The sequence below is a fragment of the Lutra lutra genome, chromosome 10 (assembly GCF_902655055.1).
Source record: "Lutra lutra chromosome 10, mLutLut1.2, whole genome shotgun sequence".
NCBI lineage: Eukaryota > Metazoa > Chordata > Mammalia > Carnivora > Mustelidae > Lutra > Lutra lutra.
Genome location: NC_062287.1, coordinates 113,579,353 through 113,596,043, shown reverse-complemented (window position 1 = coordinate 113,596,043; position 16,691 = coordinate 113,579,353). Strand labels below are relative to the sequence as shown.

Below are 16,691 nucleotides of genomic sequence, written 5' to 3'. Positions count from 1 at the left end.
AGGAGGGGGATCTTGACACCATGGCAGTAGGATGTCCTCAAGGCTTTCTGTGCCTAGTGGTGCCCCAGGACAGGTCCTGTGACTCGTGCCCTGAGCAGGGGTGCAGGTGTCCAGCTACTTCTGAAACACCCCTCCAGACCTCCAGCTACCTCTTGGGAGGTGCCCAGACTCCACCAATCAGGAACCATTCCGAGCTTCCTCAGGACAGCTGGCTCCCCGGCGGCCAGGTCTCCGCTCTACTGAGTCTGCACCCAATCTGCCCACCGTCGTCCCAGCTTCCAAACCCAGATGGTTCCAGAACCACCTACTGCCACCCCCATCTTTGTTTCTGAGGGCTTCTGCCTTTCCGGTTTCCTTGGCTCTCACTTCAGTGGGGCTGGGGAGGAAACAGGGTCCAGGCAGAAGTCCAACACATCGTATGTGCACATCAGGGCCAAGTGCAACCCCGGACGCATGCAAGGGGCTCCCGGCTCCTTCCCTTGAGAATCCACTAGGCCTTCCCCTCCCTGAAGACAACGCCCACTTCTCTCTGCGTGTGAGAGGGCAGCGCTGAGGCTGAGCTGGGCCTGGAGGCAGCCTGGCGGCTCCCGGCCCCATGACCGTCCCTGAGTCCGTGCGGGGTCCGGGGTCTCTAGCACACAAAGGAGCCCGGTGGCATCGTCAGTCCCACTCATCTGTTAGCAGGACTTCCACCCGGCTCAGGGAGATTCACAGAGGCAGCCCCTGCCCCACCTGGATGCAACCGTTCTCCGCGGTGGGGCCAGCGGGCCTCAGAAGCAACGCGCCCTGACGGCCTCTCCCAGGCAGCCCAGCCCTGGCCCGACTTCCCAGCCAGCCCCTCAGGATAACCCCTCCGTCTCGTATCCCCAGACAGTCAGAAAGCCATGGGCTCAACCTTGAGGGTCCATGAGCTGTTCCCTGCCCAAAGCCATGGGCTATACACCCCAGTTCTGGCCCAAGTTTTCCAGACACTGCTTCTCCACGCAAGTGCGCCCTGAGGCCAAGGGCAAAGCCCAAGTCCGTCAAACCTGTCGGGACTCAACCCAGAGCCTGGCTGAGGTTGCTAACTCGGTCTCCCCAAGGGGGTGCAGGCAGGGGAAGGTGCACACATGCCTGCTCAGAGAAGGGGGCTAGCCCCCCTGCCGCTGCTCACGTCCTATACCTGCACGGAGCTCCGAAACCACCTGGAGAACGCTTGGGTGGTGCAGAGGGGACCCCGCCCTACCTCCCCACTGCAGCCGCAGGCAGAGCTCATGGTCTTGGTCCTTGGCCCCAGGCCCTCAGGGGAGAGTGGGCACAAGTGGACAGTAAGCTTTGAGTAGGGCTACCATCTTCAGGAGGAACCCCGAAAGCAAATACTTAACTCAAGGTCAACCGTGTGGTACAACCGCTCCTCTTGGTGCCCCCTCTGAAAGGGACTCAAGTATTGGCACCCATCAGGGCCACACGCAGCTCGTCCCAACCACGCACCCGCTCTGCAGAGCTCAGAGCCCAACGGGGAGCCCAACGCAGGCACAAAATGGACATGCTCCCCTGAAGACCACCACCCTGACGGGCGCTCCGAGGCAGGAGGTGGGCACGGGCTGCGGAGAATCTCCAGAACAACTGGGGGAGGCGAGGCTAAGATAAACGAGGTCAAGGTGCACCGCGAGGACAACAAAAGATCCTTTTCAATCAGCGGAGTCCGAGACCGAACCACGGGGCCCGACACTGGCCAAGGGGAGTCGGTGACAGTCCCGTGGGACAGCCGGTCAGCCAGCCTCGCCGGAGTCCTGCCGGAGGCAGCACGCCCTGAGGCCGCCCGTCCTCGGGACAGGTGTGCGCCCCGGAGGCAGGCTGGCTGTTCCCAGTGCCATCCCCGCCAGGCGTCTGGTCGGTGCCGGGCTCACGGGGCGGGACCCTCCGGCTCCCGGCAAGCCCACAGCAGGCACGCGGGGCCGCAGGGCAGGGACCAGTAACACGCGCGTACACGTGCACACACACAGCGGTGTGACCCTGCTCGCCTTCATGGGGACCCTCTGGCCAGGGACCCACCTGCACGGCCACCTGCGCCCTCTGGTGGACACCGGCTCCTTCCACTCTCAGCAGCTCCTTCAAATCCCTCGTCCCGCTCCAGATCCCAGTAAGTCCCGGCCAGTCCCACTGCGGGCCGCAGGGCTGGATCTGCTTTCTCCACCGCACACGGCCCCTCAGCACAGAAGCACGGCAGGTGTGCAGCTCGAGCCTGTGTCCGGAGGTCTGGGGGGCAGGTGGGGGGCAGGGGTCAGCCTGCCAGAGGCCTTGGCGAGTGGGCACGTGGGTCCCCAGCAGCGACTCCCCTCTCTGGGCCTCCTCTTGCAGTGCGTCCCAAGGGAGCAGACGCGGCACTCGTGCAGGGGTGACCACAGCTCCCAGATGTCCCCGGGCCCAAGAAGGCTGGCTGCCAGGCCGGGGGCTGGGGGGAGGCTCTGAACACGCCATGTGAGGGACGGTCTCTAAAACTATCAGAACTGAGGTGACAAGGGAGAGGGACGGCTCTGGCAAGCGTGGCTGGGAGAGGAAACTGGAGTCTTCCTGCCACACGGTGGCCAGGGAAGGCAAACAGAGGGCACCGAGCACGAGCTGCTCCCACGGTCTCGCCACCTCCGCACACTGCCTCCAGCCGCCCGGAGGGAAGTCCTCTGCATGGTGACCGTGACTAAATGAATAAGTAAGAAAAACCTCTTTCTTGGCAGTGACCACACCAATCAACACAGCACTCGGAGACCAGAAAGAGCACCTCAGCGGAAAATTTACAAAGACTTCTGTCAGAGGAAGACCTAAAACTAGGCTCAGCTCCACTAACAGAGACACACGGACAGCAGTGGAATTACGCTCCAGCGGACGGGCAAACCCCAGCCGGAGCGGGCCTCGGCCACCGCGCAGGACGGGGCTACCAGAATGGGAGAGAACGTGTCACCAAGGGAGCGGACAGCAGTGACTCCCCTGGTAAAAAAAAACCAGCAGCAAAGATAATGGGCCAAGACGGCCCGTGACACTGCTCACGATGACCACCTAACCACCACCCACAGCAGCAGCAGCCCCGACCTGAGTTCGCCACGTCACGTTCACACGGGTGGGGGGGAGTCCCGTGGCACCAGAAACTGTGTCCAGAACACAGTCGCCCCATTTTTGTTTCAAACGCACAAGACCAGGAGAGAACACTCCACGTGTCCAGACATAGGGTCTGTGCGCCCTTGAGAGGGAAGCGGGCACGGGGAGAAGGGATGGGATGTGGTCGTCGTCCGCACCGCTGGAAGGCGACGCGCGTAGGACTGGACCCGGAGTCCCCTCCTCTGAGAACACGTCACACGAAGCAGAGCTCCCGTGGCGCGCCCGGACGGCCTGAGGCAGGCACGGTGAAGACACCTCTCACGGCCTGTTGTCTCCCGCGCGTCGACGCAAGAAAAAACGCCAAGACGTGCGAGGAAGACAAAGGAGACGGAGATGTGCCCGGCAGGGAAGCCCGACAAGCCCCACGGCCTCCTGCCCTTCAGAGCCGAGTTCTGGGAAGTCCCGTCTTCATGCCCAGCACCACCTTCCCTGAGGTCCGCGCGCTCGCTCGCCCATCCCTGCCCCCGACTCACACCAACACAGCTCTCGCGGAGGCCACGCTCAGCCCCGTACCCTTCAGTCCAGCTCCCACGCACCAAGGGCTTCCCCACAGCTCCTCCTGGCCGAGCGCCCGGCTCCTCGGAGCCCAACCCTGCACCTGCTCTTCTCCCTCCACCCTCCCTTCCTCCCCCCTACCAGGCTTCCCCAGGCCCAGCTCACTCCTCTGCCCCAGCAACCAGACACACCAGGGCATCTCCGACTCAGCACGCCCTGAAGAACAACGAGGACAGGCACGCCTGCGTCTCAGCAACGAGGCCACACCCTTGCCCGTGCGGTGCCTGCGCCCCATCTCCCCCGGCCCCAACCTGAAGGCCACAGTCACTTCCCTCGATGAGTTCTCAAACCCGACCGGGGGACCTTGAACAGGCTGCAGCACGGCGGTACCAGGCTGAACTCCAGCACCCAGACCTCCCAGGCCCTCAGGCAGCTTCCTACCCGCTCCTGCCTGCTCCTGTCGCCTATAAAGTGGGGTTACTACGAGAACCCCTGAAGGCATGCGCTGAGGTTTAGGAACAAGGGCGCCTGCCACACTGTCATCTCCATCCCCACCTCAGTCCCCCCAGGCGGATGCTGCCACCTGCTGAGACCCTGAGAGGAACCCTAAGTGGCCTCCTTCGTGAGGTCCTAGCAACACAATCCCCTCCCTGCGACACCCAGCGGGGTCGTGGGAAAACACACAGGGGCCACGCTAAGCCCTCTGAAGGCTTTCTGATGTGCTTAAAACATGCCACCCTGAAACCTGTCCCTCCGGACTCAGCCTCCTGTATCCTTCAGGACTCCTCTCCCCCCAGGGCCGAAACTTCACTGGTGCAAGCGTACTTCCTCAGGACCACCCCCGCCCAAATGGCCGTCCGGCAGCCCGGGCCTCAGTGGGCGCCCGCCATGGGGAAGCCCCGTCCAGCACGGTTCACACAGCCCCTCTGCTGCCTGCACCTCGGCCTCGAGATGGATGCCATCACCCCTCCCATCCACAGCGGGGTCTCGACTGGTACCAGCCACAGCTGGGATGGAGGCTTGGCCCCAGAGGCCCTGGCAAGGCCCCTCTCACGGTCCACTCCCTGCCCTGGGGAGCGCCAAGGACGGCTCGGCCGGCCAGACTCGCCACAGAGGCCTGTCCCTGGCACACACTGGCGGCCCGGGCAGTGAAGGGAGGACTTTGCCGGCCTGGCCACCCGCGGGCTGATGCGTAGCAGCAGTGAGGCCCGGGCGAGGCTGTGGGGGACCGGCAGTTCGGCCGACGTCCATTCCACCTGCCTGGCCTGCTCTGCTGTCAGGACACAGCCAGGTCAGTTCCAGTTACCCGCCCACATCCCTGCCTCCAGGAAACGGATGTTCCCAGCGAGGGAGACAAACACGGAGAACTCTGGCGCTTTCCGGTTAACACGTGCCGTGGAGAAGAGCGGTGAAGGGACGGGCAGCAACGACCGGGGCACTGGAGGGAGAGTTCACTGGAAGCAGGAGGTCAGGGACAGTGTCCTGGTGAGGGGACAGCCGCAGAGACCTGAGCGATATATAGGGACAGGCCACGCAAAGGTATGGAGAAATCAGGAAGTGCCAAGACTCCGGGGCACAAAGGAACCGGCCACGCAGGAGGCAGGAAGCCAGCAGGCTGCCGCGGGGCCCGGGCGGCAGAGCGGAGCCGGGGTGAGGGCCTGAGAGTCCAGAGCCGCAAGCCGCCCCGGGAGTCTGGTGCAGCGGAGGCCCGGGGGGGCCCGGGCGGCAGAGCCACAGCCGACGTGCTGCTGCAGGAGGCCCTCCGGCCAGGACACAGAGCACTTGGGCTGTGCCTGGCAGCAAGGCCGACCTCACAGGCCTGCAGAAGAGAAACCAGAGGCGCACGGCAGCGGCCGAGCAAGCCCACGAGCGGTGCCCGCGGAAAGAAGGCCCACCGGGCACCTGTGACAGGGAAACGAGGAGTCGCTTTCAGACACGTGCGGTCCGAGCCGAGGACCGACCACACAGATGGAGACACGGGTGGCGACACGGGGCCGCAGGCACCGGACAGGAACTCGGGACATGTGGGAGGGAGTGAGCGCCGTCCAGCCAGGGCACAGGCACAGCCCGAGAGGCCAAGGCTCACAGTGGCGGGAAGAGAAGGCGCCTGCAGACGTCCACCCGAGTACTCTGAAGAGCCCCGAACGACACTTCTAGCAATAACCCCGCGCGCCTCGTCACTGAATGCCCAGCGGAAGCAGGGGGGCTCTGGCTCCTCCGTCCCGACAGCTCTGAGAATGACAGCAACCCTGCCCTGGGAAGGTCCTGCCCAAGGCGGAGATGGGAATCGTTTCCACCCAGCACGTCCTGCGGCTCTCGTCTCCCTTCACGCTGGCCCTGAGCAGAGGCCTGAGGCTGTGCCCTGCTCCCCAGAGGCCTTCCCAGCGAGGCCTATGCATCCTCAGCGCCCCGGAAAGGAGGAAGAGCTGTCCCCGCTGCAGAACAAGACATGGCTTGGCACCGGGCCACCTGCTGCCGCCTGTGGGGACTTCCCTGCCTGGAGAGCCAAACACCCAGGCACCGAGCGCCCCCACCCCCGCTTCCGGGCAGGCACCGCTTACATTCAGGGGGAAGGCCTAGCCCAAGGAGGGGTGACAGGCAAGACTGTCCTGCTTGGGAAAAGACTTTGCTCATTCAGTGAAAGCTGATGTTCACTGACAGAGAACCACACGTGCACAAACAACGTGAGGGTCACATCTTCTCAAACAAGTCCTCGTCACTCAGTCCGCACAAGCAGAGGAAATGCAAGGCAGAAGCTGCTGGGCCCGAGGCTCCAGGGTGAGCTGGGGACGGTGGAGGAAGCTGCCTGGGAAGGGGTACAGAGAGCAGAGGACACGGGAACCCACATCCTGCCGTCTGCAGCCCAGCAGCAACTAGGGACTGAGGTGAAAAGCCCAGGTCCCGGTACTTCAGGAGCCAGGGACCCCCCCCACCCAGGAGTGAGGCTGTGCTTGGTGCATACCCTACCCTACAGCGCTGGCTTCAGGACCCCCACCCCCACAGTGGAGGTGGGGAGTCGTGGTCCACCCAACCAGCCCCATGGCACAGATCACTAACTTGGCAGCCCTCCCAAGAGGAGGAGCGCATGCATGGCAGGGGCACAGCCCACACGCCACACACACGCACACGCCATGCACACGCACACGCCACACACCCTCCGTGGCACGACACGTGGGTCGGCACGCGACCTCCAGCAAGTGCTCAGCACAGTCCGCTCACAGGGCCGTCCCCATCGTTCTCCTTCTTTAAAGTACAATGTCCCCTTTTGTTAGGAAACAATTCTGAGTCAGTAAGCCTGCATTTTCTCACATTTTAAAGGGATGTCCTCACACGTGTGATTTTCCTTCCACTTTCTTATTTCAAAATGGAAAGGACTCCGGAACTGTTTCTCACACTACGAGCTGAAGCCGCTAATGTGGGTTGTAAAATTGCCTTGGCGGGTCAGATCTTTAAGGGAAAAAAAAAAAGGAACACAGAACAGAAATGATCACCGGCACATGCACCAGACTGGTCTGTCTCACGCACACACAGAGACCACACGCACACACATGCAGACACGCACAGAGACCACACGCACACACATGCAGACACGCACAGAGACCACACGCACACACATGCAGACACGCACAGAGACCACACGCACACACATGCAGACACGCACAGAGACCACACGCACACACATGCAGATACACACAGACGTGCACAGAGAGCGTATTCTAAGTCACTTTATAAAAGGAATTTCATGATCACGAAGTTTTAAAAGTTGGATCTGGAACAAATGGTCACTGTGTCTGGCCTCTCACGTGGGACAGTCTGTGTGGGACACCGGGCCTCAGCAAGCACTGCATTGCAGAATGCAACGCCCAACACCCCCGAACCCCCAGCCTGCTCTGCAGCCCAGGTGCCCGGGGGTTTCCTGCCTGCTTCTGCGGCGGTCCCCAGCATCACGCACTGCATCGCCAACCCTGGAGCCCGGCCGACCCAACAGGCTCTGGCAGTTATGAGAAAAGTTAAGAGAAGTTAAGAGAGAAGCAGTTAAGAGAGAAGCCTGGAGGCTCCGGAACCACAAGCTCGGGGGAGGAACGCTACTCAAGGCCCAGGCCCCTTCCTCCCGCGTCCCCGTGCCCCCTCAAGCGGTTATCAGGAAGCACAACAGTCTGCCTTTCATTCGGGTGGCCTCAGCTCAGTAAGAGTCTGGGATCTGCCACTCTGTGCTTTGGCACCTGGACGTGGGCACCTGGGGCAGCTGCTCTTTCTGCCCTAAGCCCAGCACCCAGCTCCTGGCCTCCTTGGATCAAGTCCCTTCGGATAACCAAATCTGGCCCCTAACCCAGGTGATCCTGCTGGGGTCTTTCCCCAGCACAGACGATCAGAAATCCTGGTGCTGCAAACCCGGGGCCCCTTCATCAGGCGAGGGAGCGGCGCTGCCGACGGCCACCCCGAGCAGAGCAAGAGAGGGAAGCTAGACCGCTGCTCACACGCACAGAAAGGAAAGCTGAGACAGGAGGGGCGAGCCAAAACCCAAGAGCCGGACAGCAAGGGGACAGTCACCCAGGGCTCCCCAGCCACCAGGACTCCTCCCCGTCCTGCAATGCCCCCACAGACCAGAGGAAGACACTGCCTTGTGCTGCTGTGCTCAGAGCGCTTACGCAGAAACCTACGGGGACTGTCGCCGGGCAGACACACCATGGTCTGTTCTTCACACCTCACTGTTGAGTTTAATACATAACCCGCCAAGGATGTTCTGACCATGGTTACGCCGCCACACCCAGCAGAGAGCCACTCAGAGTCCACGCCTCACTCCCCGGCCCAGAGGCCAGCCCGGACCCCGGGAGGCAGTGCTGAGGCCCCGCAGTGCCCTGGACTGGAGTGGAGGGCAGAGCCGTCCCCTCGAGCTTGCTGAGGAGCTACGGTGGGCACTGCTGACCAGCTGCGAGCAGGCCGCAGACGGGGACCGTCTCGGGGGCAGCGTCTGGACTACAGTCACACAACGGAGCAGCACTGCGCCACGGGGGGAGAAGGGGGAGACCAAGGCTTTCTGAGTGCCAGGGAGTCAGCCACTGCCAACAGCAGGTGCCCCAGAACGCAAGGCGAGTCAAACCGGGCAAGGAGCCCAACCTGGGAGGCAGAGGGCAGCCCCCAGGCCCTAGGGCACAGACAAACGCCAATGCAGCAAGGTCGGATGGAGCAGAGCCGTCTCACAAATGCTAGCCACGGCTCCTTTCCCAGTCGGAGCCTGGATGGAGGACAGAAGCCCTGGCTCAGACGGAAGCAGCGAGGAGGCTAGTCCAGACAGCAGAACAGGGGACCTCTCGCGCACAAAATAAAATAAAATAAAATAAAAAGACATTTGGGTGCCCCCCCACACCATGAAAACAAAGTTTTAAAAGCCCACCGAACAGGAAAACCTGCTTTGCTTCCTGGAAACAGGTCAACAGAGAAGGGCGGTGGGGGAGCAACCTGGTCACCGAGGGGCAAAGGAACGACCAGGACGGAAGGGACCCTCTGCACCACGAGAGCCCGTCCCCAAGACGAAATGTAACCCCCAATTTCAGAGCGACTGTACTCATCCGGAAGCCGTGAGGGATCCGTGCTGACGCGGGAGGACCAGAGAGCCTCCAGCCCGGCGGAGGGCTCCACAGCAGAGCCGGCCCTCGCGGCTCCCTCCGGGGGTGCCCGAGCAGCGGGAGCGCCCGGACCCCACCAGCGAGACCGCCGCAGCCGGAAACTCTCGCTGCAGCACGCGGAACTCCAGGCCCTCCAGGCCGCTCGAGCAGGTGCGAGGGACTCAAGCCCTGAATTCTGAGGGCGGGTAAACCGGCCGAGAAATCAACGTTCACCCGGAACGTCCTAGGCTGACTGGGGAGACCCTGGGGTAACCGGGCCACCGACGGGCGGCCTGTGTTCAGAGCGCTGCACGCCAGGCCGCCGGACACCGGCACGTGACTTTGGGCGATGTGTTAAACCACCTGCCCCCCAGCCAGTGCGGAGACACAAGACACCAAGTAGACAACAGCCTGTGCCCGACTCCAACCTCCGCGGCGCATGGGGACCGCGCGGAGGCTGAGCTCGGCAGAGGGAGGTCCTCCGGCCGGCGCGCAGACAGACTGGTGACGCCGGAGGTGCTGTGAATCGCGCTCCCTCCCTGCCCGCGGCCACTCTTATGAACAGAGACCAGACCCCACGAGGACGGCCTAGAAGGACATCCCTCCGCTGGGCGCGGCTCCCTCCTGGACTGCGGGAGGCGGCGGCACTCCGCGGCCGGCCGGCATCATGCACGCATCTGTCCACTCACTCTGATACGGTTCAGGGTCTGTTTCCCTCTGCCCAGCATCATGACCTCTGGGCGGTGTCCCCAGTCACCCGGGGCGGGTGAGCAGGCTGGAGGCGGCAAACCACAGCTTCTTCGGCCGAGGGGCTGCTTTGATGCCCCAGAGCCCAGGCTCTCAGGCACCTCTGCCGGGGAAGGGGTGAGCCCCTCCACATGGGGCGCAGGCGGAGACAGCAAGCAGCCTCGGGGCTCTTCTCATGAATGCCCCACCCAGAGCCCACGCCCTTGGGCGCTCCAAGACACATGGGGTCAGGCAGGCTGTGCTCCCTGGGCTCCCTGGCGAGAGGCTGGGTGGAAGCAGCACAGGAGGCTGAGACAGCCCAGTGCGTGACACCCACAGGACACGCACCGCCGGGCACCTGCCCTGGCCAGCCCTAGAGACCCTGGGACACGGCACTGCAGGACTCAGTGCCCTGTGTCCAAGAGGACGGCCAGCAAGTGGAGCCCGCAGAGGGGAACAGAGCCTGGAGAGAACCCAGCACCCCATGGGACCCAGGAAGGAGACCAGGGCTGGGACCTGGAACCTTTCTGTCCTGGTCAGCCTTGGCCACCTTCGGGGGGAAACGGATGACAGGCTGTGGCACTGACAGAGATGCTGCCCCAGGAGAGGGGGAGGCCACCAGTGGGGCCCGCCAAGTCTCGGGAACTGTCGGGGGAACACCACAGGGCTTCACGCGGGCCTTGGGATTTGTTTCCGGAAGGAACGTCAGAGCCCAGGTTCACCTAAGGTCACGGCGGGAAGGAAGCCCGCTGGAGTGAAGACAATTTCTGCAAGTCCCAATGACTCTTTCCGCAGTCGCGCACGCCGCAGACTTGGGCGCCTCCAACCTCACCGCGGCGGGCGCAGCACGAGAGCCGGCGGAGCGGCAGGCGGGCAGCAGGCGGGCAGCGGAGGAGACCGGGCGCGCCTTTCCCGCAGCGGGAAACAGCCCTACTGAGCCGCGCAGGCACAGAAAGCAAGGGCCTTGCTGGTTCCCACGAACAAAGGCAGGTTCACGCGTCTCGGAAAGCCGGGCTGTGACAATCACGCGAGCATTTATTTATTTGGGATACCCACTGCTTCGTAGGTTATGCTGCCTGTGAGCCCAGAATCAGACACCAAACTTCTCCCCCAAGTCCCATCCGTTCTCTTTTCCTCGCCTCCCAGGAAGGGTCTGGTCTCTGTGGCCTCAGGAGCTGGAGGGTGGACATGCACGCCAGTGGGGCTTTCAGAGGGCAGGCCGGCTGGGCAACCCCCAGAGACCGGGCTCTCCAGGCCCACCCCCGCCCCCGCCCAGGCTCTGCTCCATGGGCCTCAGGGGCTTGGAGAGCACGAGTGAGAGCAGAAGCAGGAGGTGCAGCAGAGGGAGAGGGAGAAGCAGGCGTCCCGCCGAGCGGGGACCCTGATGCAGGGCTCGGTCCCTGGATCCTGGGATCATGAGCTGGGCCAAGGCAGATGCTTAACCGACTGAGCCCCCCAGGCGCCCCACCCCTGGACTGTTTCTTACCCCGATACCACATCGCCCTCACCCCTGCCTTCTCCCTTCCCTGCGACTCTCAGCGGTGACTTAGGTCCTGTCTCTCAGCTACACTGAGTGGGCAGCGGCACAGAGTCTTAGTGCAGCGCAGCCCAGCACCTTCATGAGAAAATACATTCTGTCTTATGTTGGGTTAAAGGGGCAAGTCACTCTCCAACTGTTAACAAAAGAGAATACATGTATGTACACATACGTGTGCGTGCACGCGTGTGTGTGTCGGGGGCGGAGGCGCGGGGCGGCGGGAGGGAACCGGCGAGCAAACCTGTGCAACGCTTGGGAGTCTGGGCGAGCACACAGGGACCAGAGACAACTTCTGCCACTCCGGACCCTGAAGTGACGGCAGAGAGAAAGGAGACAGCAGCAGCTGGGGGTGGGGGAGCGGAACGCTTCCAGAGGAGCGAGAGTCTACCGGACAGCCGGGTTCTCAAAGCAACACCAGAACCAGAAGCCAGTGGACGGACATCGAAAATGGGCTGGAAGAAAGCACGCGAAACCGCGCTGTGCAGTGAAAACGCGTGTCAACAACGAAGGCAGACCGGAGGCCGTTTCCGGCCGACGGGGATGGGGAGCTCCTCACCCGCAGCCCAACACTGAAGAAAGAAAATGGAAAGGATGTCCTTCAGGAGGGAGAACACAGACGCACAGAAACCCACAGAAATCTGGCAGCAAGAAAATACACACACCTCCTCGTGAGCGCACACAAGTCCTGAGACCGCACAGGGTCCGAGGTCCGGAAGCCGCGAGTGGGGGAGGCGAGACAAAGGGCCTCATTAGCATCAGACGTTGAGTTTAGGGTCTGTGCGGTAAGTAACCTCCAAGAGAAAGGAACGTTGCCTGCACAGCTCCCAGAACGGGGGGTGGTCAGGACGCAGGACTCACAAGAACAAGAGGCACCCAGGTGGCGCAGCTGGTCAAGCGTCCTACTCCTGATTTCAGCTCAGCTCACAATCTCACGGTCCTGAGATGAGGCCCACGTCAGACTCCATGCTGGGCGTGGAGCCTGCTTGGGATTCTCTCTCCTTCTGCCGCTCCCCCCAAAAATGAAAGATTAAAGAAGAATAATGTACAAATCCAAACAAAAGGCAGACAAGCAGCGCTGCAGGCAGGCCGGCAGGGGAAGGTCTGCCCACACACCTGGCCACCGCCATACACGTTAAGGGGAAAGGGCTGAAAGGAAGGCCGATCTGTGTGCCGCCCACTTGGGTGACCATCACTGACCTACGAGGTCTGCCACGCGCGGTGCAGAATGTTACGGCGTCCCCCAGAGGCTCCCGCCTGTCTCCTGCTCTTCCACAAGGTCTGGCTGCACCCCCTTTAGTCCATGCCACATGCCACACATTTCCCCAGGGCTCTGGCCTTTTCGCTCTTCCAGGGCTATCTTCTCATGAGCAGAGCTTCTCGGTCTTCACGTAAACCAAATTCTCTTTTCCTCTATGATCAGCACTTCCTGGCCCTATTTAGGAAAACCACTCTTAACCCAAAGGCCAAGAATAGTGTCTTCTGTGCTATCTTCCAGAACAGTGCTGTCCAAGAGAAACACACCACAAGCCACAAAAGCCAGCCACGTCTGTACTCTCACGTTTTCTAACAGCCACATTAAAGAGTAAAAGGAAAGAGGCAAAATTAATTTTTTTTTAAAGATTTTATTTATTTATTTGACAGACAGAGTCAAAAGCAGGCAGAGGGGCAGGCAGAGAGAGAGAGGGGGGAGGCAGGCTCCCCACGGAGCAGAGAGCCCGATGCGGGGCTCGATCCCAGGACCCTGGGATCATGACCTGAGCCGAAGGCAGCGGCTTAACCCACTGAGCCACCCAGGCGCCCCGAGGCGAAATTAATTTTAATAATTCCGTTTGGCCCAAATTATCATCCTTTGAAAATGTGACAGAGGACATAGAAACATCTCATGTTATTTTTTTTGAAGTCTAGGTGTCGTACACTTCCACGCGTCCGAAGCGCTCGATGAGCACATGTGGCTCTAGAACTCTGACACCTACTCTCCTCCCAGCCCCAGTGTTCTCGGTACGGTATGACCTACGGACAAAGGTGTTTTTAATATATGGCTGTGCAGCCGACCCCGCACGCTTCATTACAAAGACTCTGCACCTTCCCTTTTCCTCTGTAGAACAGGCTTGCCGGAGACCTTCCCTTTAGCCCTATGTTCAGGGCATCAGACTCTGGCCTTGACAACTCTGCCGAAGATCCTGTTTCCAGCGCAACAGTGGCTGCTCCCATGCTCGCGCCCTCCCGTCCCTCCACGTCCTCTGGCTAAGACTGCCCCGCAGGTGACACCTTCCTTTCTGATCTGTGCATCCAAGGCTCTGTACTGTTCCCTGGTCTACATGCAGCCCGCAAGTCTCAACAAGTAGTATTTTTGTTATCTTTCAGCTAAAAATATTTTCTACTTTCCATTTCGCATCATTCCTTGCCCCCCCCCCCCAGTTCCTTAAAAGTGTGTCTCCTCATGTCTAAGCACACGAAGTTGGCCTCTTTGTTTATTTCTGGTTGGGCTCCACTTGGACCCAGAACTGGGGACGGCCGCAGTGGGCGGAAAGCCGCTGAGGTTTCCATCAGTCTGTGCTCTCCTCTGAGCACTTCAAGAGGACATGCAGCCTGCGCTGCTGGGCTCCTTGCTCCATTGGCTCGAATGTGGGAATCGTGGCTCGCGCGGACCTCGGCCGGCGAGCGTGTATGGTCAGGGTGTGGCTAAGCTGAGCTGCGGTGACCAGGACCCGCCCTTCCCGCGCATTAGTGCAGGCAGGGGTGGACTCAGCCTCCCAACACCTTTCTAAGGCCCTAGGCCAGCAGGGCAGCTCCACATCCTCCCCAGGGGCTGTCCAGGGACCCGGAAGGTAGGAACAAGAGGGGAGGCAAAGCCAGGACAAGCAGTGTTTTTTTCCTAAGATTTTGTGTCCTTTTACCAAACTCTCCTTATTTCCCCCAGCCCCTGGCACTTCTCTATCACTCTGTCCCTGAGTTTGACTTTTTCTTTTTTTAGATTCCGCTTACAAGCGATGCCAAGCGCTGTCTGTCTTCCTCCGTCTGGCTCATTTCACTTAGCACAACGCCCCCAGGGCCACGCGTGTAGTCGCAAATGACGGGATTTCCGTCTCTGGTACGGCTGGATGGCATTCCACTGTGAAGAGACACCACATTTCCCTGCAGACCCACACAGGTTGCTTCCGGGCCTTGCCTATTGAGAACAATGCAGGGAACGATGATGGGAACACAGACGTGTCTTCAAGATCGATTTTGTTTGGATAAAGACCCAGAAGAGAAAATGCTCGATCATACGGTAACTCTGGTTTTAACTTCTCAAGGGAACTCCACACCGTTTTCCCCAGTGGCCGCACTAACTGACACCTCCACGGGCAGGGCACTGTTCCCCATCCTCACCAACGCTGGCTGTCGCCTGGCTTTTTTATGGCCGTCATTCCAGCGGGTGTGAGGGGACAGCACGGTGCGGTTGTGATGTCCATTTCCCTGATGATGAGTGACGACAAGCATCTTTTAGGTACCTGTTGGCCATCTGTAGGCCTTCTTTGGAGACCCTCCAGGCCACGAACACCGCGTGAGCGCAGGTCAGGAAATCTCACCTGGAAAGGGCACATCAGAGGGCTGACCAGGCTGCAGGTAACCCCAGGGTGGGAACGGGGGTGGGGCTGGAGGGAGATGGAAAATTTGGACAAAGGGTCTTTTAAGCAGGAGTATGATATGATCAGCTTTCTGCTGGCCTGTGGAAGATCAGAGTCAAAGGTATGAACAGGCGGTCCCCAAGCCCACATCTGGGAGAGCCCAGAGCCCTAGGGCCTGCCAGGAGGGAGTGCAGCAAAGCCATGGCCCCAGCCAGGTTACGCAGTCTAGACCGGCCCCTGGACAGGCCGGCGGCCGGAGCCATGAAGTGTGTGAGCAGCCAGGACACGGCCTGCACGGGCACGGGCTCTTGGCCCAGGCACACAGGCCAAAGAGCACAGTCTTCGCCCTAGACCCCTGCAAATGTCATTTCAGGGGACGTTTTATTATTTGTATTAGAAATCAAAGGATTCAGACTTCTGAGAAAAAAAAAGACACGGAAAACAGCAGTGCTCCTACGGATGGCTCCTGGCAGGGACACCTGGCTCTGGACGGCAGAGTGGCCCCGTAACGACGATGCTCCCAGCTGCTGTGTTACCAGGCGCACCCCATGACCGCAGCTACCGCAGAACCGGCACAGAACGCCGACAGGACAACTGGGGACATCTATAGGTACCGTGTCTTGACCCTACATCTGAGTCCCCGGTCCAAAAAGAAACCATCAGCACAAAGTCCAGAGCCCCGTGGGCCCTGGCTCTGGCCCCTACACTACAGCCCACCCCCACTGCCTGGTCCCATCTTCGCTCCCCCAGGGGACAAGCCAGCCCGAGCCTGGCACCTTTGTCACCTGTAGCACTGCAGCTACCAACTGCTGGAGGCCAAGAAAAGCACCTGGCCTGGCGGGCACAGGGCCGGCCACGGAGGAGACCCCGGCCCCCCGCGTCCCGCACAGCGGCACCTGCTCTTACTGTGCGACCACCACCAGGTGCGGCACGAACAGGTCCCACGGGGAGCCAGACGCCGGAACGTCACCCCAGCTGGCAAGGAACCGTGGTCCTCACACGGGTGTGGCTGCAATTACAGCCCGACACCAAAGGCCCACAGGCGCGCTGCTGGCAGCAGGAAGGGGCAGCACCCGGTCCACGGGACGGCGACGACAGCGCATCTGACCACACTGAGCCTGCCACCAGCCCAAGGCCCTGGTCGGCCCCGACCCACGTGTCCCTGCTGTGCTGACAGGAGCAGGTAGCGTGCTCCGCGCAACGGGAGGCAGACGCGGGTCAGCAGGGGACACGGACAGCAGGACCCCTCAGGCCCCTTGGCCTGTGTGCTGCTCCAACGACAGTGCCCCCAGGGCTTGGCCAGATGCCAGGTAAAAGGATCGCGAGCACAAGGCTGAGGTGCTCCATCCCGGGAGGTCACGGCAACTCCCCAGGTCTCCATCTGAGAACCCCCTGAACGACCCGGGGCGCTGGCGCACAGCGGGGGAGGACCTGCTGGGCAGGGGGCAGCCGGGCCCTGGTGCCGGCTGGCACAGACCCACCTGCGGAGGCCCCCTGCACCCCCTCGTCCATCTCAGGCCCCAGTGGTCCAGGGCGGAAGTCTGAGACAGGGCCCGCCAGAGCCCCGGTGCCCCCTGAGAGCGA

The 16,691-nt window shown here is 61.4% G+C and overlaps 1 protein-coding gene across 3 annotated transcripts in view; it reads right to left on the bottom strand.

Moving 5' to 3' along the window:
• Positions 1 to 16,691, bottom strand: part of MOB2 (MOB kinase activator 2) — a 70,086-nt gene that overhangs the window by 38,497 nt on the left and 14,898 nt on the right. The window contains exon 1 of one of the 3 annotated variants that reach the window (XM_047690726.1): positions 3,606 to 4,144. The exons of the other annotated variants lie outside the window; for them this stretch is intronic. Coding sequence (XP_047546682.1) covers positions 3,606 to 4,129 — 524 coding nt within the window. The 5' untranslated portion in view covers positions 4,130 to 4,144. Of the gene's footprint in view, positions 1 to 3,605; positions 4,145 to 16,691 lie in introns of those variants that run through there. 3 annotated transcript variants of the gene reach the window in all.